The sequence below is a fragment of the Quercus robur genome, chromosome 10, assembly GCF_932294415.1.
Source record: "Quercus robur chromosome 10, dhQueRobu3.1, whole genome shotgun sequence".
Taxonomy (NCBI): domain Eukaryota; kingdom Viridiplantae; phylum Streptophyta; class Magnoliopsida; order Fagales; family Fagaceae; genus Quercus; species Quercus robur.
Window position 1 is genome coordinate 39,874,310 of NC_065543.1, and position 26,403 is coordinate 39,900,712.

At 35.1% G+C, this 26,403-nt stretch overlaps 2 protein-coding genes across 7 annotated transcripts; one reads left to right on the forward strand and one right to left on the reverse strand.

Annotated features, from left to right (window-relative positions):
• The first annotated feature begins 5,745 nt into the window (after positions 1-5,745).
• Positions 5,746-20,987, forward strand: LOC126701502 (formin-like protein 20). Of its 6 annotated transcripts, none has more exons than XM_050399635.1 (17): positions 5,748-6,325; positions 7,455-8,158; positions 8,234-8,458; positions 8,536-10,748; positions 10,921-11,050; positions 12,300-12,371; positions 13,071-13,169; positions 13,493-13,534; positions 14,144-14,224; positions 14,325-14,375; positions 14,461-14,542; positions 15,993-16,087; positions 16,546-16,617; positions 16,696-16,812; positions 18,503-18,571; positions 18,665-18,731; positions 19,445-19,863. In XM_050399635.1, the coding sequence occupies exons 1-17, from the start codon at positions 6,253-6,255 to the stop codon at positions 19,453-19,455; spliced, it is 4,203 nt and encodes a 1,400-aa protein (XP_050255592.1). In that variant the 5' UTR covers positions 5,748-6,252; the 3' UTR covers positions 19,456-19,863. The 6 variants fall into 6 exon arrangements, 4 of the variants coding, with proteins under 4 accessions (XP_050255590.1, XP_050255592.1, XP_050255588.1 ...); XM_050399631.1 differs by lacking the exon at positions 19,445-19,863 and adding an exon at positions 20,018-20,987 and having other exon boundaries at positions 5,749-6,325; XM_050399632.1 differs by lacking the exon at positions 19,445-19,863 and adding an exon at positions 20,018-20,987 and having other exon boundaries at positions 5,749-6,325; positions 8,237-8,458.
• Positions 20,988-24,253: 3,266 nt separating this feature from the next.
• Positions 24,254-25,899, reverse strand: LOC126701505 (uncharacterized). Its single transcript, XM_050399638.1, has one exon. It carries the CDS (start codon positions 25,564-25,566, stop codon positions 24,559-24,561), a length of 1,008 nt encoding a protein of 335 aa, XP_050255595.1. The 5' UTR covers positions 25,567-25,899; the 3' UTR covers positions 24,254-24,558.
• Positions 25,900-26,403: the final 504 nt, after the last annotated feature.

Here is a 26,403-nt window from a genome sequence, read left to right on the forward strand (position 1 = left end):
CCACCCAAAAAGAGAGAGAGAGAGGGAGAGAGAGAGAGAGAGCGAGAGAAGAATAACTTAATAATTAGACAAATTAAAGAAACTATGGATAATCATATTCATACGTCAACTTGTAAAACTAAGTGAGGTTTAGGACATTTGGTATTTAACATTGGAAATTGTTAAAACATACAAAATACATGTTGAATTGCTTTTTGAGAATTTATTAAACTCTCAATCTCTGTGTTTATCTCTCTCCCTTTTTTTTTTTTTTTTTTTTAGGTTCGCAATTAGATAATTACACGTTACAATAATAAGTTGAGGAGATTTTAAATCCTAACTATTTTTGTAAGAAACACTAGGAAATGTCCACTAAGTTACAGGGTTATCTTAGCCACCATATTTGTCTATAATTATTAATTTGTGTTTTCATTGTTTTAACATGAACATCAATAGAAAAATTATAAAGCATTTCAAGAGTGCAATAATATCATACTTGCTCATTTCTTATGAATTACATGTCTCATCACAAATTTAATTAATACGACATTATTATACTCATTAAGTATTATATAATTACTCACTATCATTCCCATCAACTAATCGTCTTCAGTATCATTCATTCCTAACTAATCAGAGGGTATACATATTTTTTGCTATGAAGGCAAGTAATAATTCACTAAGCACTAAGCACTTTATTAGTAATATTTTAAAGGGACTTTATCTGTAAAATTATATACCAAGCAAGTGCCACAGAAGATCTCGCAGTGATTGGTGCCCTAGGAAATGACCCAAAAGCCAAAATATAAAGCAAAGGAAGGGACAGTGGGACACCCCTACACTTTGAGGGGCCAACATGTTTGAGGCAATTTCCAGTGGTTCGTGAAACACCGGATAACGGTGGTCTCATCCATTAGATAAAGTTAATATCCAATAACCAAGAGAATCTTCTAAAGTGGATCAATCACTTTCGATACACCAAAATTTCCACGAGCAAGATGATAGAAGGTTTTTTTTTTTTTTTTTTTTTTTAAAGAAACACACTACACACATAAGGAAAATGCTTAAGTTATTATAAATTTTGCAAAATGATATGTCAAAGATTTTTTTTTTTTTTTTTTGGGAGAAAACATGATATATGAACTTTATAATTATTTTCACTAACACACAAGCAAAATGTTAAAGTTATTATTAATTTTACAAATTAATATGATAATGAATGTAATAAGTGAAATTTAAAAATATAATATATGAATCTTTAGAATTACTTTTGTCCCACGTTGTTTAGTAATTGTTCTACATTTCTTAAGAGAATCTATTGTGGTGTGTTTTTATGTTAAAACTCATTAAACTCTCCTTATGCATATGTGTTCATTTCTCAAAAAAAAAAAAACTTTTTTATTATCAGTGACATTGACAATTTGAGACATCAGTTTGTAAATGTTATATTATAAAATTTATTAGTATTTCTAAGGTCACTCATTTTACAAACGATTTTATAATTGTTGGATAATAAATTATCAAATGGCGGGTCTAAATGAATATTAATAAAGACTTACCAATTTAACTATTTTGAAAAGTATCGTAAAATTTGTTGGTGGTGAATGTATCAATATCATACTACTAGTGCCTTTGTAAAGTTGAGATAATAATTATAGCTCATTGGTTCCTCTTGCTTGCAATTTTAGGTATAGATTCAGTGGATAAGATGCTATTGTGGTAATGTCGAAATAAGGAAGTTGGGAGCTATATTTTTTTGTTCATAGAAAAAAAAGAAATTATCATACTACTAGCCATTATGTGATTGGAGAATAACGAGCTGAGTCTATAGGTTGAGTGTACATCAGATAATTTGGCACATGTTTGGTGTTTGACCGAAAGAGGCCACGTGAGCAATGATGTTGCCCCAAAGCATCATGTCATCATCATCCAATAGCGAACGACAAAACCCAAAAAAAAAAAAATATATATATATATATATATATATAGAAAGAAGGAAGAGGGAAAACGTTGAGTGAAAAAGGTGGCGTTGAATTATGGTGACAAGTTCATGTGATGTGAAATGCTGTGGTGGACTGGCAGTCTGGCACCTGCGATGCAAGTTACCGAGAGAGAGAGAAGACGACATACACAAATCGTATCACACTCATTCTCGCACGCCAACATTTTTGGATTTTGGGGATTTGCCAACTTGCCATTGCCACGATGCATGCTCAATCCTCGATCAATGTCAAGGGGTAAAAATTTGTTGGACATTGGGGGAAGAAAACCAAAGATAAATAGTAGTAATAATATGTCTATTATATTGATCTTCTGTAATTTTTTTTAGGTATTATCAAAATGTAATTGGTTTATCTCTTTTTAATATAGTTGTTAATAATTGTGATTTTTTTCTAAATAAAAAATTAATTTTTAATCAGTCAATTAAAAAGGTGTGTTTTCCTCGTTTGAAGTTTCAAAGTTTTCCTCCCAAAAAAAAAAAAAAAAAAAAAAGAAAGAAAGAAAAGAAAGTTGAAATGACAAAAACACGAAATCCTGTTTGATTTGTTCTACCCTACTTTACCTCGTACGTATTTTACTTAACCTTGAATAACTGATAGTGCAAGGACAAGTTTTGCTTGTCTCACCCAGTTTTGTCATGTGTCATCCTGAATGTATGTATACATGTTTTATTTAATATATATTTAAATTATATATATAATTTATGGTTTGTTTAAATTGAGGGAAAGTGAAGGGGGAGTAGAGTAGAGTAGAATATAATAGATTCAAAATTAGTCTATTTTCAACAAACTCTACTCTACTTCTCCTCCCTCTTCAATCTAAACAGGCCCTTAAATTTTTTTTTGGGTACATATCTTGGTTATAATTTATTTTATATTTTATATTTTATTTCTATTTCATTATCATCTCCAAAACATTTGTTTATCTTTCTCACTTGGTACTCACATAGCTGCTTTTTCTCTTCATGTTTTATTTTTAACTTAACAATGTTGGAACTATCTCATTAAAATTAGTAAAATACATTCAAACCTGACTTGCCACGTTCCCACACTACATTGGTTTTTCCCACCTTAATGATGGGATAGAGGACCCATGATTTAATCTTGCCTCACCCCCTTACCATCCTTCGTTTGCAATCATACTTTTAAATTTTGCACGTGTAAATTCACATGTTTTAAATAGTAAACTTTTTTTTTGGGTTGAATTGGAAAGTAAACCTATAAAATACAACTATAACCCTTTTTTCTTTTCTTTTTTTAAGAATCAAATACAACTATAACCTTAATATGAAAATATTGAATTATATATATATTTTAAAAATTTCTCTTTGTTTTTTATGAAGATAGTTTTGCTCGAATTAAATTGGTTTAGAGCTATTTTCCTCCAACCAAACTTTGTTCTTCTCTTGACATTTGGCAATGACTAGTTATTTTTTATTCATTTATCTTTCTTATCTAACGTGAATCTAATAGAAGTAATTTTTTTTTCCTCTTCAGAAACACACACACACACATGCAGCAGAGAGAAGGATGAAATTATAACACAAAGACATGCCACAAATTTCACTAAAAAATCAGGGTAACTTTCGAATGAAAGGTGGGGCAACTTATATTACTCAACACACACTCTTAAGCAACATGAAATAATTGCATTTTTCTTTTTTAGCAAAATCACACACAAACATATGGGAAAAGGGATGAAATTTTAACATAAAGATACATTACAAAACTCCACTCAAAAGTCATAATAACTTTGAAAGGAAAGTTAGACAAGTTGTATACACACAACACACTCTTAATAAGGAATAATTACTTCTATTTTTTGAAAAACAAACACACAAAAAAATGAGAGAAGAGATGGAATTTCAACACAAAGTAAAGGTACTCCATAATCTCCACTTGATTCATATATAATTTTTATAAATGCCTTATTGTTTTTCCTCCTCCCCCATATTAAACCAAGGATTAGATTTATATAAAATTTGTTTTTTTATTTTTATTTTATTATTATTTATAATTGAGTTACTTTTTTAATAATACGTATACAACCATCCAATGCCACTAAAGATATCTATAAAGATTGAAGAGAGCACCTTTGTTTCCCCAACTTTGCCTAAGTATTCTATTGTAGCATTCTATCATTTTCCAAGTTTAGAAATGTACTTTAATCTACCCAACCTTCATAGTTACGGAACCTCTAATGCACGTGCACCACAATGCTCAAGCAGATCACAACAAAAAAGTACAAAAATGAAAATTTTAACAACACCTCCTAATTTGCCTATTGCCTCAAACATGTGTTAGTAAAAATAAAATTATAGATTGAGGTGGATCCAAGCGTGAAGCGGTTAATAATTTAGGTGATCACGGTAAAATTGTTGTGACTCTAATTTTATTAATGTTCAATATCAAGATGAACCATAAAATGTACTTTCTTGTTAAATTAAAAAAAGGGATTCATGCATCTTCAAAAGAAGATCGTTAGCATGTGTTTAGTTTAAATGGTAAATTAATTTGCAAGTTTGAGCACTAAAATTACTAATCGAGCTAATTGAAACCCATTCTAGAGCTTCATTAAAATGTTTAGTACTTCTTTTTTATGAGAGATTTTTTTTTTTTTTTTTTTCATTTATAATTTGCTATTGACTGATTATCAATCAAATTAATGGTATTATGGGTTTGTTTGGATACCGCTTATTATTGAAAACTGAAAATACAGTAGCAAAATAATTTTTAAATGTGTGAATAGTGCACTGGACCCAGTTTTAAAGTTGATTTTATCAGATTCCGTACTTGTGGGTCCCATAGTGAACGAGACCCACAAAAATGAAATGTAAACGCAAAACTAAAGGCCTAAAACGCAATCCAAACATATACTATATAAATTATTAAAATTTTCAAATCAAATTATATCTTGATTAGATCAAATATCAAATCTTTTTTGGTCGAATCAAGATCTTTAACCCAATCCATAATCATCTTTGAATATTCAGCTAAATGCTATTTAGGCTTTGTAGTTGCTTACTTGCTTGAGTGTCAGCTGGTTGTTGTTTTTTGTTCGCAGCTTGCTTCTTGTAAAAGGATAATGTTATTCTTTGTTGTTTAGCATATGTTTGGATATTTTTTGGGAACTGATTTATTATATATTTTTAAAAATAAATTACGTAAAAATATAACTATACCTAATTTTTTTAAAATGTTATAAATAAAACTTGTTAGTAAACATATTTTCTCTCTCAAAAAAAAAATTGGTGTTTTAAACAAAAACAAATTGACCGTTAGAATAAAAATTAGTGAAATTTGAAAAAGAATAAAATCAAATGACAAAAAAGGAAAAATAGTATTTTTTCACTTCATTAGGAGGAAAGCTTATGTTACAACTAAGATAAAGAGAGAAGACAGAAGGAGATAGAGAGAGATGGGTTTAATTTTAAAAATTTTAAAATTAAAAAAACAACAAAAACAAATACAAATTTAGAATTAATGAACCAATCAACGCTATTTATTCCTAATTTATTTTAATGAAATTCACTGCAACCTTCCTTCTCAAAACTCAGAAACTTTTTTACCATCTCTCATATTTATCTTTCTCTTGCTACTTTTTTTTTTTTTTTTTTTTTTTCATTTTTTTTTTCAAATAAGTAATAAAAATACCACGTGTCAACACATCAACCCGTCTGATTTCTCAAAAGCCTGGCCCGCCCAACCCAAAAAAAAAAAAGAAAAGAAAGAAAATTCAATTTATGTTGTTGTTAATTGTTGTTGTTTGCAGGAGATGAGGGTGTTGTTGTTGTTGTAAGAGTCTTCTCCTTTTCAGCACTCTGTCCACTTACGCTTCTTCTTTCCTTTCTTTGAATTCTTTCTATCTCCATCTTTCCTCTCCTTTTTCTCTATCTCTCTCTTCCATTTGACAATGCTGAATTCCACGGGATTCCTCCTCTTCTTCTTCTTACATTTCCCTCATCTCTAAAAGAAAATAAAAAATCCCTCTCTTCTTTACTCCTCTCCCACTTTCCCACTCTCTCTGGAAATTCATTTCCCTACTTTTTTTTCTCTCCTTTCCTTTCCTCTTTCCCCTCAAATTCCAATTATTTTCCACGCCGTATTAGCATCAGGAAAGTAAATTTTGCGGAATTCTGATTTGGCGTCGAATTGTGAAACTCCGAGATCTGGAAGCTTCTTTATCCGAATCGTTGATCTGGTTTTTCTTTGAATTCGTGCTGGTTCGGATTTTCCGGTTTGGATCCGATCGACGGAGAAACAGCGCCATCAGATGGCGCTGTTCAGACGGTTCTTTTACCGGAAGCCGCCGGATCGGCTTCTCGAGATCTCTGAGAGAGTTTACGGTACCGTTTTGCTCTTTTTTCCATTGTTTTTCTGAGCTTCTCGTTGCCTTAGAGCTAAAATTCAATGATTGAAGTTGTGGAATTGCTATTTTTGTTTGGTGATTGATCGTGCAAATTAGGTTTTTTTGTGAGTTTCTGTACCTGGAGCTAGCATTGCATTTCGAAACAATGTGTAGTGAATAATGCCATTGATTTTCAATTTTTGTTTTTGGTGGTGGGTGTTGGGAAGTAGTTTGCTACTTGTTGAGAATTTTGTTGTAATTTTCTCTTATACAATAAAATTGAGAAGGTAGAATTTGAGTGTATATCTAGGGCATTAGATTGAGTTTATCAGAGTATAATGTAGCTTGTGCTAGTAAATGGAGCTTAATGGCGGAGCAAGCTGAATGTAATTCATGTTTATGAGTTTGGATTGATGAAGTAAGCAAGCTCTTGCCAATGAGCTCTAGCTCAAATGGTAATGGTAGCAACTCCCTTTGTAAGAGCAAGGTCGTGACTTCAACAACCCGCTGGGTGTGCTTGTAACTTACAATAGATTAGTTAGGGTCGGCCACATTTAAGTAACCCACTAGGTGTGTGTAACTTACCAATAAAAAAAAATCATATGTATGAGGGAGGGACGGAAGTTTCTCTTGAGAAGTAGACCTGAAAAAGATGAATAGGAATGAGCTGAGGAAAAGTAAGCAACCGTTCAGAAGATTATCAGAAATGTGGATGGTTTTGCTGTGTAATGCATGATACTGCATTTGGAGAAACTGGCATGCAAGTGCTTTCCGTTTCCGTTTAATAATTTTAACACAGAGGGTGTTCTTTTGGTGCTAGTGAGAGCAGTAATTTGGTGTGTAAATTTTTAGAAAAGTTTAGCATGGGCTGGATCTTCATGAGCGTTCCCTTGAAAACTGTTTTATGTGTGTGTGTTTTAAAAGAAACTTCTTCTGAGCACAAATGTTTAAGCTGTTCTTGTGTTTTCTATATATGCAAGAGGATTTTGTCATTTTTTCCATTCGATGGTCTTGTCAGTTTCATTTAAATGTCTGAACTTTCTTCTGTAGTCTTTATTTTACTTTTGAAGATCCTATTATCAATGATGGGTGCTGATTGTCTCATTTTCCGTCTTCTTCTTTTCTAGTGTTTGATTGTTGCTTCTCCCCGGACGTTTTGGAAGAAGATGAGTACAGGGTGTACATGGGTGGCATTGTAGCGCAGCTACAGGACCACTTTCCTGATGCTTCTTTTATGGTGTTCAACTTTAGAGAAGGGGATAGGCGAAGCCAAATTTCAGATATACTGTCTCAGTATGACATGACAGTTATGGACTATCCTCGGCAATATGAGGGGTGTCCTCTGCTGCCGTTGGAGATGATCCATCACTTCCTTCGATCAAGTGAAAGCTGGTTGTCGTTAGAAGGACAACAAAATGTGCTGTTGATGCACTGTGAAAGAGGAGGTTGGCCTGTGCTTGCATTCATGCTAGCTGGTCTTCTGTTATACCGTAAACAGTACAATGGGGAGCAGAAGACTCTTGACATGGTCTACAAGCAAGCACCTAAGGAACTTCTTCATCTTTTGTCTCCTTTAAATCCACAGCCTTCTCAGATGAGATATCTTCAGTATATTTCCAGAAGAAATTTGGGTTCTGATTGGCCTCCATCAGATACACCTTTACTTTTGGATTGTCTGATACTCAGAGTTCTTCCACTTTTAGATGGGGGAAAAGGTTGCAGGCCTGTTATACGTGTTTATGGTCAGGACCCTTCAACACCTGCTAATAGAAGTTCTAAGCTTTTGTTTTCGACTTCAAAGACGAAAAAACATGTGCGACACTACCTACAGGTAATTTCTAAGTCACGACATTAAACTGAAAGGTGATTTTACCATATATAAAAGTGTTCTTATGAACTCTAACAGCAGGCAGAATGTATGCTGGTGAAAATTGATATTCACTGCCGTGTTCAAGGGGATGTTGTTCTTGAGTGTGTCCATTTGGATGAAGATCTGGTGCATGAGGAAATGATGTTCAGACTAATGTTCCACACAGCTTTTGTGCGATCAAGTATTCTGATACTCAACCGTGATGAAATTGATGTTCTGTGGGATGCCAAGGATCAATTCCCCAAGGACTTTCGAGCAGAGGTAAGTTATTGTTATTTCTCTGTGAATGTCCTTTTCTGAAGCTGTAGGAGCTGAATTCATTCTCATATGTGTATCAGGTACTTTTTTCGGATGCTGATGCTGTTGTGCCTACTCTTACCACTGTCGTAGCCAGTGAAGATGGAAATGAGATGGAAAGTGCTTCACCTGAGGAATTTTTTGAGGTTGAAGAGATCTTTAGCAATGTAGTAGATGGGCAGGAAGGGAAGGGGGATTATAATAATGTGGGTCAGGACAATATACCGGATGATATGGATAATAAAGAAGTCTGGAAGGAGGATTTGGATCCTCATACATTTCAAGACTGTGCATCGGATGATGGAACTCACAAACAGGATGGAAAGGTAGATTCCACTATCGATGCAGTGAAGGACATTGCTGTTGATGATGTGAAGTATAAGCTGGATGAGCAGGTGGATTCTGATCTCCAGGTGGTAAAAGACATTGCTGTTGATGATGGTGATATCAAGTTAAATTCAGTGGTAGCTGATACTGATGTGCAAACTAAGGAAGTGACCGAAGATTATTCTGGCAAATTGGAGAGGATGCAAGACAGAGGTGATGGAGAAAATGCTGTTACACAGAAGAATTTAGATTCCAAGGTTCTGCAAGACAAGTTGATTGCTGATGTCCCTAGACAAAAATCTGATAAATTACTGTCTACTGCGCCTAGGAAACTAGCTACTGTAAATACGAAATCAGCTGCAGATACAGTTTCCAAACAAAAGACTAAACTGCAAGAACCTCAAGCACCTCATGTAAAACTAGCAAAGCCAAATGCAGTATCTAGGTGGATCCCTACTAATAAAGGATCTTACACTAATTCAATGCATGTTTCATATCCACCTTCAAGATATAATAGCGCACCAGCTGCTCTTGGCAATAATGCTCCTTTGAAGGATTCGAATGCAGGTTCCAAATCAAAGACATCTGCTGTTACTGCTACCCCTGCCTCTGTGGTTTCAAATGATGTGGGCAATGAGCTGAAAAGTCGAGATGTGGATCCTGTGAAGCCTTCAGACTCTGCACGAGGGAAAGTTGCCTCCTGCACACCATCATTATTACCACCAATTCAAGAGAAATATTCTTCCTCACCAACTCAAGAACTGCATCTCAGCCCACTGCAAGCACTGCACCCTCCTCCACCTCCACCTCCACCTCCACCATTTTCTAACATATATTCATTGTCTACTTTGCCACCCAGGCCTTCACCACCTTCACAACCTTTGCAGGTAGTTGCTAGACCTCCGCCTCCTCCTCCTCCTCCTCCTCCTCCTCCTCCTCCACCTCCATCATTGCCTCCTTCAATCATGGGTAATGTTGTGTCAAAAAATTCCCCACCTCCACCTCCACCTCCACCTCCACCTCCACCTCCACCGCCTCCTCTACCTTCATTGCTTTCATTGTCTAATAAACACAACATTGGGATTGGTTTACACCACACAGCTCCTCCACCACCTCCTCCTCCTCCCCCTCTTCCCCCATCTAGCAGACAAAATAGTACTACTGCATTTGCAACAGTGAAAAGTTCTCCAGCTCCTCCTCCTCCCCCTCCTCCACCACCTCCCCCCATGCGCGGTACTCCACCACCTCCTCCTAAGTATGGATTTCCATCTCCACCTCCTCCACCTCCACCTCCTTCACGCGGAGGTCCACCACCACCACCACCACCTCCACCATTTGGAGCTTCACCTACACAGCCACCACCAATGCGTGGAGCTCCACCTCCCCCTCCTCCCCCACCTCCTTCAGCACGCGGGGCCCCACCACCTCCACCACCACCACCTCCTTCAGTGCCCGGAGCACCGCCTCCTCCTCCACCACCTCCAATGCGTGGAGTGCCACCTCCACCACCTCCTCCAATGCGTGGAGCACCCCCCCCACCACCACCTCCTTCAATGCGTGGTGCCCCATCTCCTCCTCCACCCCCTATAGGCCGAGGCGCACCTCCCCCACCTCCCCCATTGCATGGAGCACCACCTCCTCCACCTCCTCTAGGAGCTCGTGCACCTGGTCCTCCAGCTCCACCTAGACCTCCAGGTGGTGCACCACCTCCTCCTCCACCATTTGGCACCAAAGGACCAAATATTGGAGCTGATGCAAGAGGCCTACCTTCTGGGAGAGGGCGTGGACTATCACGTCCTTTTGGGATGGGGGCAACTGCTACAGCTCCTCGAAGATCCTCCTTGAAGCCTTTGCATTGGAGCAAGGTTACCAGGGCTTTGCAAGGAAGTTTGTGGGACGAATTGCAAAGATATGGAGAGACTCAAATGTATTCTAACTTCTCTTGCTGATCCATTCTTTTACTTGCTTTTACATAACAGATTTATTCTTCTTCCTTAAATATTGTAGCTTCAATTCCAAAAGATGATATATTTGCCTTTTTCATTTTTTAATAGTATTCTCCCTTTCATGATCAGTATTTTTGTGTCCTTTTATCTTAGTGCACCAGGATTTGATGTGTCAGAGTTAGAGAGCCTTTTCTCTGCAACAGTTCCAAAACCTGCTGATGCTGGAGGCAAATCTGGGGCGCGACGCAAATCCGTTGGATCAAAAACTGAGAAAGTCCACCTGGTAATCTGATATAATGTTGATGCTATAGAAATTCATTTCTTGATTTTTTTTTTGTTTTATTTATTTATTTATTTTTCATTTTTGTGGAGGGGGGGGGGGGTTCCTGCCAATGACATGATGTCTGATTTTATTGTCAGCACTTAAGTTTTTGCTTCTTTGGTAGATAATTTTAAGATGCAATTTCTTGTGAAGAAGTTTCTGTTTACTTAAACAATTTCATCTGATCTCAGACCAAGTTAAAAGTTCTAGTCTTATGTGATTTATGGCTGATTCTTGATCTGAGGCAATTTTCAATATTAAAAATACTTAAATAATTGCATCATCAAATAGCTATAATTCAACAGGAGGAAAAAATCATATCATGTCTAGTTTCTGGCATAAGGAATTTAAAGAATAGCCACTTCTTTTTAGCTCTCAGATTGTGAGAAAAGAGCTACAGTTTAGAACTCAATTTTTTTCCTTGAGTATTCCACCGTCCTCTTTATAAGAATTTTGATCCTTCTTTTGTTGATAGGTAATACAGATGACACTCTCATAGACTCATATGGGATTGAAATAAACTAATCTCTGATATTTCACCAAATTTTGATGAGATACTAAAATTAACTAATCTTTGATATAGCATGTTTGTGTGGAGTTGAAGTATTCTTTTTAGAGAGTGTGTTGCTTGAGTGGTCTTATCTTGTCAGAACTAGTGAGGAGCACTCAGTTGTAGATTTCATTTGCTCTCTTTCTTTTAAAGCCTAATCTTTTTTCATTGTAATTCTTTAGGTTAGTTTATGTATAATCCTGTGTACATGAGCTTCCTTTTTTCAATTAAGTACTTATCATAAAAATGTCAGTACACATGCACATATGATTCAGAAGAACACTATATGTATTGTTAGCCACATCAACTTTGTAAATGCAAGAAAATTAATATTTACGTCATGCTTTTCTTATGCTCAAGAAAGTATTAATGGTATATGTTGGAATTTTTATTTTACTTCAACATATTTTGAATGAAAAATGAAGGCATACAATAGATGATAGCAAGAATAGTAAATGTTGGATACAAAAATATATTTGTATTCCTTGCTTCCACTCTATTGGTGGTAGAATTCATTAGTGGAAATTTTTGCGATTTGTATTAGTGATGCTTGTTAGGTGTTGATGATTAAAGCTGAATTTATCGTGAAACACTTTTGCATTAAGATATTCTGATATTATATCTCTTGTTCTTAATAAAGTTACGCATTATGGATTGTAGATTGATCTGAGGAGAGCCAACAACACTGAAATTATGCTCACAAAAGTTAAGATGCCGCTTTCTGATATGATGGTATGCTCTTGTCCTCATATAACTTTTGTGTGTGCGTGTGTGTGTGCACGGGCGCGAGCCTGTGTGTGTGATTTGTAGAGGAAGACATGATTCTCTCTGAGATAGATTTTTTTTGATAGGTAACGAAATTTTTTTTATTGAAATTTCTGAGATAGATACATGATGTTTGATGTGAAACTATTTTAACTCAGTATTTGTATGGGGGAGAGATCAACAGCAGACCCACATTTCCATGAGATGCACCCACTGAAACTCTAAAAATGACATATATATTTATAGGAAGGACTTACGTTTTTTCTACAACTACACCTATTGGAAACATTTTTATAGGGCCAAATGTCAGAGTTTTGTTAAAGAATTGGAACTTCTTTCATTTTTAAAAGCTTATGGATAGATTTGGAAACAAAATGTTCTTAAAATGGTCCCAAACAGAAGAGTAAATGAGTGGCTTGTTTGTTGTCTTGATTTGTAGATAGTAGTATTTAGTATGCTGGTAAACGAAAGAATTATTGTTTTAAATTAATTTTAGGTATGTTTTAAACTTACTGATGGCTATTGCTTATTTTTAAAATCAAAATGATCTGTGGTTCTGTAAACTGTTCAGTAAACTTATTGATGGTTGAATTTGGCTGGTAATGCGTTTACTGAACATTCTCTAATGGGTATGAGCTAACAATCTACCGATTTGCATGTGGTCAGGCTGCAGTTTTAGCATTGGATGAGTCAGTATTAGATGTTGATCAGGTGGAGAATCTCATAAAATTTTGCCCTACCAAAGAGGAGATGGAACTTCTCAAGGTGATGCTTTCAAATAATTTATCATTTCCATTTATTTTCTCTTAGCTTTTTTAAATTTTTTTTATTTATAATTCTTTTCACATTGAAGATAGTTTTTGCCATATTTATTCAGTTAAGAGCATATTTATTTATTTATTTATTTGTAAGTTACACACAAACCCGATGGGTCTTGAACCACAACCTCAACCTCACCTATAAGTAACTTATAAGGGGAGGTGGTGCTAGCTGAGCTAGAGCTCATTGGCTATTTGGTTAGAGTATATAGTCTGTCACCATTTCTTTTCTTTATTGGATTTTGATTTCTTTGTATTATGTTTTTTTAGGGTTACACAGGTGACATGGAAAATCTGGGAAAGTGCGAACAGGTCTGCAAAAGTTTTTTAGTTGACCAGATCTTGTTATTTGTTATTGGATACTGAATCACAATCTTTAGCATCTTGTCAATCTGTTGTACTTTGATAAGTGCTATTCTTTATTAAATTATGTATGATTGTGTATCTCCTGCAGTATTTTACTAGTCATGTAACTATTCTGAAAGGTGATATGGTCTTGTCTTTTTTTCTGCTATATTAAAATTATGTGAAGTATTCTCTCCACTGTAGGTTAATTTAACAGTGGATACTTTTCTCACTAAATTAGCGTAAAAAAAGTGCTCTGATGGTGGCTTTGGTCTCAAAATAGAAGTGTTTGCCCATCTGTTTTACTCGGTCATCTCTCTCTGTTCAATAAAGACTTTGTAGTAATCAAATAGAATCACAAGCTGCCCCTTTAAGTGAGAAGTTTTCATGTGTTTAATTTTCATAAAATGTTTTCCAAATTGGACTGTTTTTCTTATATATGATGTTCATTTAGTTGTGGAAATGTCACTTTCTTGTTTTTTGTTAGATAAAATTTGTATTTGATTTTATTTTCTGTTAATTATATGGTTGGGACATGTTGTAAGAATTTATTTATTATGTGTTTTTATGTTTCAGTATTTCTTGGAGCTGATGAAAGTGCCTCGGGTGGAGTCAAAATTAAGAGTATTCTCTTTCAAGATTCAGTTCAGCTCTCAGGTTTGGTGGTATCTGCAATGTTTGATTTAGATTTATTTTTAAATGTCATAGATTAGTCTTTGCTGTAGTTGTCTTATTGTTGAACTTTTTTTTTGGGCAGATTTCAGAATTTAAAAAGAGTTTAAACACTGTAAACTCTGCATGTGAAGAGGTATATTGCTAATGATTATCAATCATTCCAGTTCAGTCTCTATACTTCTCTTTTGAACTTAGGTACACCTTCGTTGGCTAATTAGGTCAGGAAATCAACGAAACTGAAGGAGATTATGAAGCTTATTCTTTTCATTGGGAATACATTGAACCAAGGAACTGCAAGGGGTAAGGATCTTCATTTTTATATTTCATTTGTTAGTTCATTGTGTATTCGAGGTTTTCTTTTCTATCTTGCTTAAGGAGGTTTATACGCACTCCATTATGAAGAATTAGCTAATGTCATTACCAACAACCTCAGTTTCTTAAAAATTATGATGAGAAGATTTTTTTCGTAAATTCTCTATACTGCTATCTATTTAATGCTCTCTGGAGTTGATGTGGCTGAGTTTTAGCCTTTTGGTATTCACTGATATTTACTTGTTAAATGAACTCTTTTATGGTAATCTATGTGCAACCTTTTAAAGTAGGACTAAAACGGAGTACATGGAATGTAAGTTCAGTAAAAGTAGAAATAAAGACCAAGGGGCGTTACAACTTGATGACGAAGAGATACTAAAGAGCGAGAGTTTTTGATATCTTGGATCAATAATTTTTCTTTTTCTTGGATCAATAATTCATAAAGATGGGGAGATTGAAGAGGATGTGAATCATAGGATAAGAGTAGGGTGGATGAAGTGGAGAGGCGCATTAGGAGTATTGTGTGACTGCAAAATACCTATTATGTTAAAGGGAAAATTTTTATAAGACTGCTATATGACTATAGTCAGCTATGCTTTATGTTATCAAATGTTGTGTGGTTAAGAAGCAACATATCCATAAAAGCGGAAATAAGAACGTTGAGATGGATAAGCAAGAATACACAGAAAGAGAGGATTCGAAGTGAGGAAATCCTTTTAAAGATAGGGGTACCCCTATTGATGAAAAGATAGGGAGAGTTGTTTGAAATGGTTTGGTCATGTCCAAAGGAGAGCAAGTAATGAACTGGTAAGAAAGAGTGAGTTGAGGGAACGAAAAAAGGTAGAGGAATGCCAAAAATAACTTTATTAGAAGTAATAAAAAATGACATGTAATTTAGGGAAGTAATGGAGAGCATGATTTCAACTAGGATAGAATGGAGGAAAAGAATTTATGTGGCTGATCCAATATAATTTGTCAAGGATTCATAGCTGACCCCAATTTTCGGACTAAGGCTTTGTTGTGTTGTTGATGATGTGCAACTTTCATTTCCAGAGGCTCATGCTTCATGCATGGGATATGTGAAAAGTTGCCGAAATTAAAAATTGGGAAAGAAAAACCTAAACTTGTTCATGGATTAGTGGTTTGGATTTTTTTTTCTTTAAATAATTATTGTTGCAACAGTACCAATAAATTTTTTAACTTTTTTATTTATTTATAAGTAACAGTACTAATAAAAAATTACTGTTATTATTGTTGTTGTTTTTTGCATCCTACATGATACCCTATTCTTTGGGTCCTCTGTGAACTTCTTTGCATTGATGACATGTCTTATTTGCTCTCAATGTATGGGATTTTTTGGAGTTGATTTGATGTCATTTTTTTTTGGTTGTCACCTTGCTGGCTAATCTAAATCATCAAATGATCCCAAATTATACAGGTTCTGCAATTGGGTTCAAGTTGGACAGTCTTTTAAAGCTCACTGACACACGTGCTTCCAACAGTAAGATGACACTTATGCATTATCTTTGCAAGGTATGGTCCCTACATTTTGTTGTTATTGTTATGCATATCAATATCATTTTTGTGGCTCATCAGAAGAGTGCAACCTGGGCCGAATTGGGTTGTTCATCCATGTGTTCAGGTCGAGTTGACCTAAATGATTTTGTAGATCAGTTCACAACGAACCAAGAGCATATGAACTGAACTAAATGAATTGAGTTATTTTAAATAAAGTTGAGTTGGTAGGGGTTGTAAATGAAATGAATTTTTCTAGTACTTTGTTGGATCATAGTAAACACTATAGCAACAAGCTTTAGGAAATTTTGGTTAATTTGTACTAGTGCCCTACTGGCTTTGGTGTAACTACAACTACTGGATTTGTGTTTTTCATACTAAGTTTTCCTGCACATAAGTTCCTTCACCGCTGATGTCTTTTGCTGGCAGTTATCCTTCTATGCCTAAATTTCCATTTTGGTTTTCTTGTCACTCAGCTTTTGGCTTCTAATTCAGCTGAACTACTTGATTTTCACCTGGAATTTGTTAGCCTGGAAGCTGCAACTAAGGTGACCATTTGTTTTTTTGTTCTTGATCTCAAGTATTGTCTTTTAGTGATGTTTACATTGTGTCTTTCTTCCTTGTAGATACAATTGAAGTCGTTAGCAGAAGAAATGCAAGCTATAATCAAGGGACTAGAAAAGGTCAAGCAGGAGCTGACTGCTTCTGAAAATGATGGCCCTGTGTCTGAAGTTTTCCGTAAGGTTTGTAGTCTTTTGGTCAAGTGCTTATTCTTTAGTATTCTTTTTACTATCTATATATGTCCTAATGACATGTTTGTGCATTAACAACTTAGGGAAATACAAATATATGGGAGAAATTTAAGACAATTACTTGTTTTCAGGCATGTGTGGTAATTTGTCAGTCAAGTAGAAAGTCTAAAATTTATGCCTTGAAAATTTCGAATTATAATGTGTAAGAGGTTTTTTTTTTTTTTTTTTTTTTTTTTTTTTTGTAGGGGGGGGGGGGGGGGGGCATCATCCTTTAGGGCATGCATGGTGCTTGGACCTGATCCATTAACATCCTCAATACCACTAGGCTAAGATACTATTATTATCTAGAGCTGATAATTTTCTATACGTAGTTTACTTTTTCTGTTGATAATATGAAATTTTCTGTAATAGTTCATCTATATTCTTTGATTCTCCAAACTTTTGGGACTAAGGCTTGCTCGCCGTTGTTGTTATGTGTTATTATTTGATTGCATAAGTACTTTTTTACATACTCTCTCCATCCCAAAATAAAAGGGGGTTATTTCTTTTTTGGATTGTCCCAAAGCATATGGAAGTTTCTAAAAAATAAAAGCCTTTATCAGTTCAGCTTTCTATCTTACCCTTAACTATGAATCTAGTTTTTTTTTGCCGCCCGCCGGGGGGGGGGGGGGGGGGGGAGGGGGAAGGTTATTTTTAGGTAGATTGTTATGTTTATTTTGTTTCATTAAAATGCATGCTGTTTGCAAACTTCTAAATATTTTGGGATATATGGGTTGATCAATTTACTTACAATTCATATACCCTTGTACCGCTTTGAATATGTAATCTTTTCATTTCAGTGTTCCTTAATCCAAAGGTCATCCAACTATGAAGTACATCCTTTCCCAAGATTGGGGCTTTGCTGCATATCTATTCTATTTTGTGTTTATGGTGTTAGATATGTTTCTTTTCCCATGTATTTTTTTCCTACTGTATTTATTTACAGATAACAAGGATTTGGTCATTAATGACACTGTTATAATTCAATGCTTCTGGCATTTGATCAGCAATGATGTTTAGATTTAAATGTAGTTAATATATTTGGGGAATGTGGTGGTTGTTGTGGGTCTTTATTATAAAACATTTACCCTGAAATTTCTTTTTGTCCCTTAGAAAGTCCTTTCAAGTCATAACATTTGACTTGCAAAAAATGTTATCCATTGATTTTCCATTTGCCATAAAATATGCACATTTTTTTTTATCGCTGGATTTTCTTGTATTTTTTTAACGTCCAAGGCCCTGTTTGGTTGGGGCGGTTGATTTTGGTGGTGGCATGGGTGATTTCTCATTGGGCCCACCATTTTGGGGTGTTTTGTTTTCTCCCCAAATTGGGGAGAAAATAGGGGAGAAAGAGGGGCTTAGATGGGAATTTACCCATATGGCCCTCTCCTCCCTCCACGTTAATTTTTTTTTTTTTTTTTTTTCCTTATAAACTCTTAATTTTTTTTAATACAATAGAGGCATGAGAGTAAATTTATATACAAACACCATTTTCTATTATCTCATTTTTCTTCTCAATAATAAAAAAGAGTTTTCCATCTTTTTCACTTTTCTACCCCAACCAAATATATACGAGAGAAAACTAAATCTTTTTCATTCCCACAACCAAACAAAGCCTTACAGTTCTTATGTTTTATTCCAGACATTGAAAGAATTCATCAGCGTTGCCGAGACAGAGGTGGCATCTGTAACAAATCTATACTCTGTGGTGGTAAGTTGATACGATATAAACTACTACTTCAAATACATCATCTAATGAAGTGAAGAGTTTATTACGTTTCTTGAATATTCCTTTGGTGGACAGGGAAGAAATGCAGATGCACTTGCACTATATTTTGGTGAGGACCCTGCCCGTTGCCCATTTGAACAAGGTAAGTTATGGATATGACATCTGCCCATTTAATGATTATAAAAGTATGGGTATGTCTTACTTTTCCTTAAGAAAGACAAATAAATCCTAATCTATTTTCATTGTATCAGTAAGTCCTCTATTAGGACTTATTGGTCTTTTCTTTATGGTCAAATGGACTAATCCATACTTATACCTTATTTATTGGATGTATAATTTTTGCTAGAAAGAGTTTGGATGCTTCCTTAATAGAATTAAGCGATTGTATGTCTTGGATGTCCCTAGGGAATTTACATCTTTCTTGACTTTTTTTCTTCCTTCTTTTGTACCACATGTTTTCATGGAGGAGCCATAATGCATCCTCTAGATTATGGGCCAATCTTGTAACTAGGATTTCAAGTGGAGATAAGTCTTTAAAGACAATAAAGGATTTAATAACATTGATATTACTGAATATAGAGGACTACATATATTGCTTGAGAGAGACTTTTATTTTGTAAGTAAAAGTTTTATTAGAAAAGGAAAAGGGAATAACACATAATAGCATGTGTACAAGCCCTTTCCAAAGAATACAACTCTCAAAGAAAGATAGTCAATAAAATCAACAGAAGAAATAGAAGGGATTCTGCCTAGAGCACACATTCAATCAAACATGGTCTGCAATATATGTTCTTTGATAGCATAGGCAGGACGTTTGCCTCTATCTAAGATCCTCCTATTTCTTTCGTACCACAGCTTCCGCATGATGCACAAGGGCAAGGCTCACCACACCTTAACTTGGCTGTGCTGTTGTAACTAACCTCAATATGATCAATTCCCCATGAATTTTACACATACAACACCAATCAACTATCAAAATGTGCCTCTTGCGGGTCAGAATTTGTTAGCGTTTTCCCATGGGTTAGCCATCCAGATACTCTTCTAAGGGAAAATTAAACCTGTAGAACCCCTAAGGGCATCCTAGCACAATCTCACTGTGAACACTCATTTCTTCAATGGCATCCACATTGCTCTATCATCCTCTGATTATTTGTAGTTTAATTTGTGTTTGTACAGATATACATATATTGCATACATTCATCATATATACAGGTATTCATTTTTTTTTTTGTTTGATAAACACATATACAGGTATACATACATGAAAAAAGCTATATCTGGTGCAAAATATTAATCTAATGGAACTTTAATTTAGTGGTGTAACCCTTTTGGTTTAACATAATTTAAGAGAATTCAAATGATTTGATTCCCTCATTTGTTACTTCTGTGCGGTAATGGTTAAACTGAATGCTACATCAATAAATGCAGTTACTGCGACCCTCCTAAATTTTGTAAGGTTGTTTCGGAAAGCACATGAAGAGAATTGCAAGCAGGTTGAATTGGAGAAGAAGAAAGCTGACAAGGAGGCCGAAATGGATAAGGCAAAGGGCATTAACCTTACTAGGAGGGCAGCAAGATAGGTGAAGATTGACTTTTACCCACCCCTGCATACGAAATTTAGCTCCTGCTATACAGCAGAGCTCTGCCCCAATGTTGGTAACTAGATGATGGCAAAGGAAAGCTTGTTTGGACAGTCGGAGCCTTTCACAATGCTTTAAATGATGCAGTAGTGCTCCTTGGGGTGCACAGTCCTACTGTGCAGAAGTCTTAGAACAAGCTGATCTGATTTTCAATCAGATGATCATGGTCCATTGATAAATCACGTTAGATACCTTGCAGACAAGACCAAGCATCAAAAAACATTGGGTGGTTGCCATCGTTGACTAAGAAGTAGAGGTGTCCCATGTAGGAACGACTGCTATCAAGGTGATGGCTTGGGCTCCTCTAGCACCATTTTTGAGAAGTAATTCTTTAACCGTGGGTCGGTTTTCATGATCGCATTGGTTTCTGCTTTCACTATTCATTTGGCATTTTTTTTTGGCGCCAGAGCAGATACCTTGGGGATTGTAAAGTACAAAAGCCCAACTGTATCATTAAACCTTGTACAAAGCTCCCCTTAGAATTCATTCTTTCTCATGTAACATAAAAGTTAGTTTTCATTTTTGTTTTTTTTCCTTTTAGTTGAGATTTTGATAGGAACCACCCGTCACGAAAGATATTGTATAGGTGTCAGGTTGAGAAAGAGAAGTTAGAAGTTAGAAGACGGGGCTTTCTCTTAGTGTAATTGTAACATAAACAAAATATAGGCAGCGAGTAGAAATTTCTTGCTTCTTTCATTTGATTCATTGTTAAAATATTCTCATTCATAAAATGTCAAGGTTCTTGTATTTTCTCTCTTCCTCTCTGCTTGCACCTGAGTCTCAACTAGTATCGCCTTATGTTATTCAGACTTTCATTTGTTATATTTTTCACTTGCGATGGAGTCTGCGTGCTATTCTATTTTCTGCATCTAAGTTGTAGATTAAAGAATTTAGCCTGCAGATTTACATATGAATAGACCTATGCAAGCTCAAGCTTGTGCTGCCTTTTGTCCACCGACAGAAAGGGGATAAGAAAAAGAGGGAGGATTCTGCGGTTTCATCTCGTTTGGTCTTCATTTTTTATGGGAAGTTCCTGTAGTTAAGTAGTGCCTTGCCATTAAGGAACTGTTTGAGCTTCCGAATGCTAAGTTGAGCAGTTGAGCATCCTCGAAGCATGGAAAATGAAGTCATGTTAGAAATCAAAGTGGTTGAATTGGAGAAATATTGGAATTTAAATTTGAACTAGATGCTGACATGCTATCCTTTTTTTTTTTTTTTTTTTTTTTGGGCATTCTAGTTGGGCAGGTGGTGACTTTGTTTGATGAGTTCTTGTTTGATGTTGAGTTAAATTTGAACTCATTGGTTTGATGTCAAGTTTTTCTGTCATATGGAAAGAAATTTGTCCATAAGTGATCCAAGGCGGATCCCATGATCCCATTTCTTACTGATTGGCCGAAAATTATATTCTAATTAAAAATTTTAAAATATTTGAATTTGAAATTTATTTGAAAGTCGTGGTGTTTATTAATTTATTATTTTTTAAAATCAAAATATTGTTGCATTTTCAACAATGTGAATTGCTCACATTAAGAAGTGTCAGTTGAGTTACAAGACTTTTGACAATTAAATTTATGATTTTAGATCGACATATTAAGGTTAAATTTAAAATCAAGAATTCAACTTAATTTTTTTTAAAAGTGCAATAATTTTTAGATAAGTTTCAATAACACTATTTTCAGTATTAACAGCCAAGTGGCACGTTACATGGAGGGCACACCATAGGTTTGACTTGATGCTTTAATTTCCTTATACCTAGATTTTTTTTTTTTTTTTTTTTTGATGAACCTTATACTTAGATCTGGTAGTTATTTATTTTTGTTTTTGAGAATATCTGGTAGTTAGTTTAGTTAACTATAAACAAGATTTGATGATATGGTAAGTGCCACTGTGCCAGCAACACTGAGCTGATACAGGACTTAAGAAAAGAAGACGACTTTGTTACCCATTTGAATCATACCTTCTCAACCTTTCTTTCTTTCTTTCTTTCTTTCTTTTCTTTTCTTTTCTTTTCTTTTTTTTTTTTTTTTTTTTTTTTTTTTTTTTGGTGATAGGCCTTCTTAACCTATTTGATCCACCATGATATAATACATTCTCAAACTTAATACTAAAAAAAAAAGGAAGAGGAAAAGACATTTCTACCTCTGTAGCCTATCGTAATTACATGTGACAAACTTTAAATACATAACATTGCATTGGTTTGATTACTTACAATACATACTCGTTATCCTTTTATTAAGTTTGAGATTTGATATGGTGTGTTAGATATATAGACTCTGAGAAGGTACAAGTCAAAGGGGTTATAAATGCCATTTTATAAAGTTCTTTTTATACGTACTTGTCTTGAGTTTGGAGTGTGAAATTGTGAAGGAAAGCGTGACCATGAAAGGTCAGATCAAATGTAGATTGGATTGTGCACAACATAGAGTGGAATGCATAAGACAACTGCTGCAGCAGTAAATGACGATGGTTGATGATAAATGGATGACATAAGGCCACCGTGGCTGGAGGATGACTGCACCTAAGACTAGAGGATGAATACTATGGCCGAAGGATGGTTGCTATGGCTAGAGAATGGTTGAACTGGTGGCCTAGGGAACATCGGCAAAACAATGGCTCGAGGATGACTTATGCAAAACAAAAACCAACGATAGGGACAATCAATGGTCTAAGGAGACAAAATCGACAGTAAGAGGAGAGTGGCACCATTTACAATAAGACATTTATGTGTACACCGTCCTCATTTGTGGGTTACATGACTTGCTTTCTCTTTTCTTTGGAAGTCGCTACCTGGTTTAGGTCCAGGAACCAATTTGGAATTAAGGTACTGTGATGAGAAGATGTTAGGCACTAACTTTACCAGTCTCGTGGGCCGACCACCATTAATGTTATTAGGCTACATTTTATTAACTAAGCTTAGAATCTAATCATGCAATTATTACGTTAAATGAAAATCTAACACACAAGGAAATATCATATTACATTATAGCATAAAAAGAATCAAATTCAAATAGAAGCAAATCAAATCAAATTAAGACAAATCATTTGTCAAATTAGGAAACAAATAAAATCTGACAAAATCAAACAAAATATGCATGGAAATGTCAAAATTTTATTCTACACACATCCAAATCAAATTATTAAAAGAAAAGCTCAAAATAAATAATCATGGCAAATAATTATTATTTCTAACCTAAACTGAGTCACAAAAAATGGAAAGTATTCAAAGCAATCAAGTCATACAATTAAAGCAAAGATTTAGCATTTCTGGGTCAAGCTATGTACATGTGGAGAAGACTGCCTACATTGTTTCCAATGTTAATAAGATAAACACATCCTTTTTTTTTTCTTTTTTTTTTTTGAGTCGGTATAGAATATAATGTATAAAATTTAGCGGCTTAAAATTTGAAGGAAACCATGGTAGTAGTGGCAGCCTCCAATCGTGAGCAGTAGATCATTATAGGCACTATGCAAAAGGTGAATTGTTATGGAATTTACAAACACCCGTGTCTGACTGGAGTGCCATACACATCTTTTATAGTTAAGTTTGTCACAAATTGTATGTCTTACTATAAGTCCATGAAGTTTACCCAAAAAAAAAAATTTACAGTAAGTCAGTGAATGATATATATAATAAACTAAACCCTCAAGTTAATTTATTTGCATTACAAGTAATGTCATTATGGATGGAATTAAAATTATTCTGCTTTTACTATGAGAAGAAAAACCAAAATCTAAAAAAGGGGGGTGGGGGAGCATTTAGCTGTGTATTTTCTGTTCAATTTTTGGAAAACTACTAACTCAAGAAACAGGTTTTTGAAATCACATTTAAAAAAAAAAAAAAAATTTTTTGTTTTGTAACTTTATGTTTGATGCATTATGATGAAGAGATGAAGCAATCGTTTCACTAATTCTCTCTTTCACTCTCAAAAAGAAAAGAAAAGAAAGGAAAAAGAAAAAGAAAAAGAAAAAGAGAAAGAAATAATTCCCTCATTCACTACTCAATTTCTATGCATAACCCCACATGTAGTAGATTAACAAAGCCTTTGTATCATTCACACTTTAAAAATTGCCAATGTACATGGTAAAAAAGGGAGTAGGGGAAAAAAAACAGAAAATTGAATTGGACAATATAGCGAGAAGAAATTCAATAACATGGTGTACAATTTTCAATCTCACTTTTTGCACCTCCTTGAGGTCTCCCTGCTAAGCGGGTCTTTGTGTTCTGTATGTTGCCTGCTTTTTCCACAAGCAACAGAAATCAATTTTGCATATAAACATTGTGTAGACTTGTCTCTGTGAAATTCAATAAATGAGCCAGCTATCCTGTATTTATGGAAGTTCTTCCATAGTCTTAATACTAATATAACAATTACTGTCTTCCTCTGCAAATTCAATCCGGTAAGACTGCCTACCTTCCTGCTCTATCCAAGAACCTGTCTTACAGCTTCTGCAGAACATGTAATTCACAACGGTATCAAGAACAATAAAAATCGAATACAAGTAAGCAATGAGGATCCCCTCCAAAGCCAAGGATGAGCCAAGCTTTTCAGGAAAATGATAAGCTCTCACAACCCGGAATTGAAACAAGGCTTCAACAGCTGCCAGAGCCAAATTGACAGGCAATGCCAGGGACAGTGCAGTTGAAGCTCTTCCTCGTATGAGAACACAAGCCTTGAGGATTGCCATGTATCCCCCACAACGTTCCATGCCCGATAAAACCAATGCCAAGTTGCATACTATGAAGGCATTGGCCAGAACAATGGAATAGAGTACAGCCCCTGCAGCTGACAGGAAGAGAAGGAAGTTGGGAGAAGAGAAGTTGAATCCTTCAAGAAAGTTGAAGGCAAGGAAGAGAAGAGAGAAGACTGTTGCATTTGCCGCGAGGATCAAAAATGAGTTGCATATGTAGGTGAGGAGGAGTGGACAGTAAAGGGTTAATACTGATGAAAATGAAGGCGGTGCCAAAGCTGGTTTGTTTTGATTGAGAGCTTGAATTGTAGCTGCTTTTGTGATGAGCAGGAAAGTGAGGGTGAAGGGAAGTGTAAGGATGGAGGAAAAGATTGTTTGAGAAAGCTTGAGGTTGAGAATGGCGAAGAATTCTGAAGGAGGGAAGCCTGCAGCATCAAAGAGAAGGCTCAAGCGATTGTGTATGGTTGGCAAGAGAGCTGCAGAGGAGAAGGGGACATAAGCTTGTGAGAGGAGAATGCAAGCCGAGAAAGGGAGAGCAAAGAGAACGGCGGTTGAGGTGAAGTAGTGGTAGTTTTGAAGGAAAGTATAGATAGATTTTCTGATAATCTTGACTGTTTTCGCCATTGGAATTTTTGAGGTCTCTTCCATTGAGAGAGATGGAGGGAGGGAGATAAAATGGGTGTTTCAGCAATAGGACGTATATTTGAGTAGTATGCAAGGCATTGGAGTTTCCTCCTTCTTTTCAAGCCTTTTATTTAAATTGATATGTTCTCTCTCTCTCTCTCTCTCTCTCTCTAATGGTAGGTTAGAGGTTTAAAGGGGTTGGTACTTTTGATGAATGGATTGGCCAACTACTCAAAACTAACAAAAACAGCAGATGTGGAGTTGCTTAGGCATTGTTTTTACCACCAAATTTGTATTTGTGTCTTATTGGGGGTTTCTTCTTTGGTATCTTCAAATCCCTCATTATTAGTTGGCTAACTTGGTTTAAGGCAAGATGTAATGAGTAATGACCAACTTTTTTCTTAAGCAATATATTTTTGCTAGGAAATACCTTTACTTTGTGTTTTAGCTACAAGTCCCTATCTTCTTGACGCAAAGTGTACCTCCAATGGATTGCTTCTGAAACACATGATTCTTATTTCTATTATTCAATCATGGAAAATAATAAACCTTTCATGTGGGATTGATGTCCCTTGAGATGGAAGCACAATTTCAAAAAAGGATTTCCATATTTTTATATAATCTTAACAATTAACATCAATACAATCAAGAAATTACTTAGCCAAATAAAAAATTAGTCAATGGGAAATGTTCTTTTGTCTTGAATTAAAAATTCATGGACTTTTACTTTCTCATGTATATTATTGATTTGAAATTAATAAATTAAATCCCTTTGTTAGGTTCCACGTGGGAAGTGGATGAGACTTCGCTTGCAAGAGAATTTACAATAATAAGGGCAAAAGAAAATGAGTTGGGAAGAAA

Coding starts and splice junctions, on each gene's coding strand:
- LOC126701502 (XM_050399631.1), top strand. CDS start 6,253: ATGGCGCTGTTCAGACGGTTCTTTTACCGGAAGCCGCCGGATCGGCTT. Junction 10,749..10,920: donor AGATATGGAGAGACTCAAAT/GTATTCTAACTT, acceptor CTTTTATCTTAG/TGCACCAGGATTTGATGTGT. Junction 16,088..16,545: donor TTATGCATTATCTTTGCAAG/GTATGGTCCCTA, acceptor CTTGTCACTCAG/CTTTTGGCTTCTAATTCAGC.
- LOC126701505 (XM_050399638.1), bottom strand. CDS start 25,566: ATGGAAGAGACCTCAAAAATTCCAATGGCGAAAACAGTCAAGATTATC.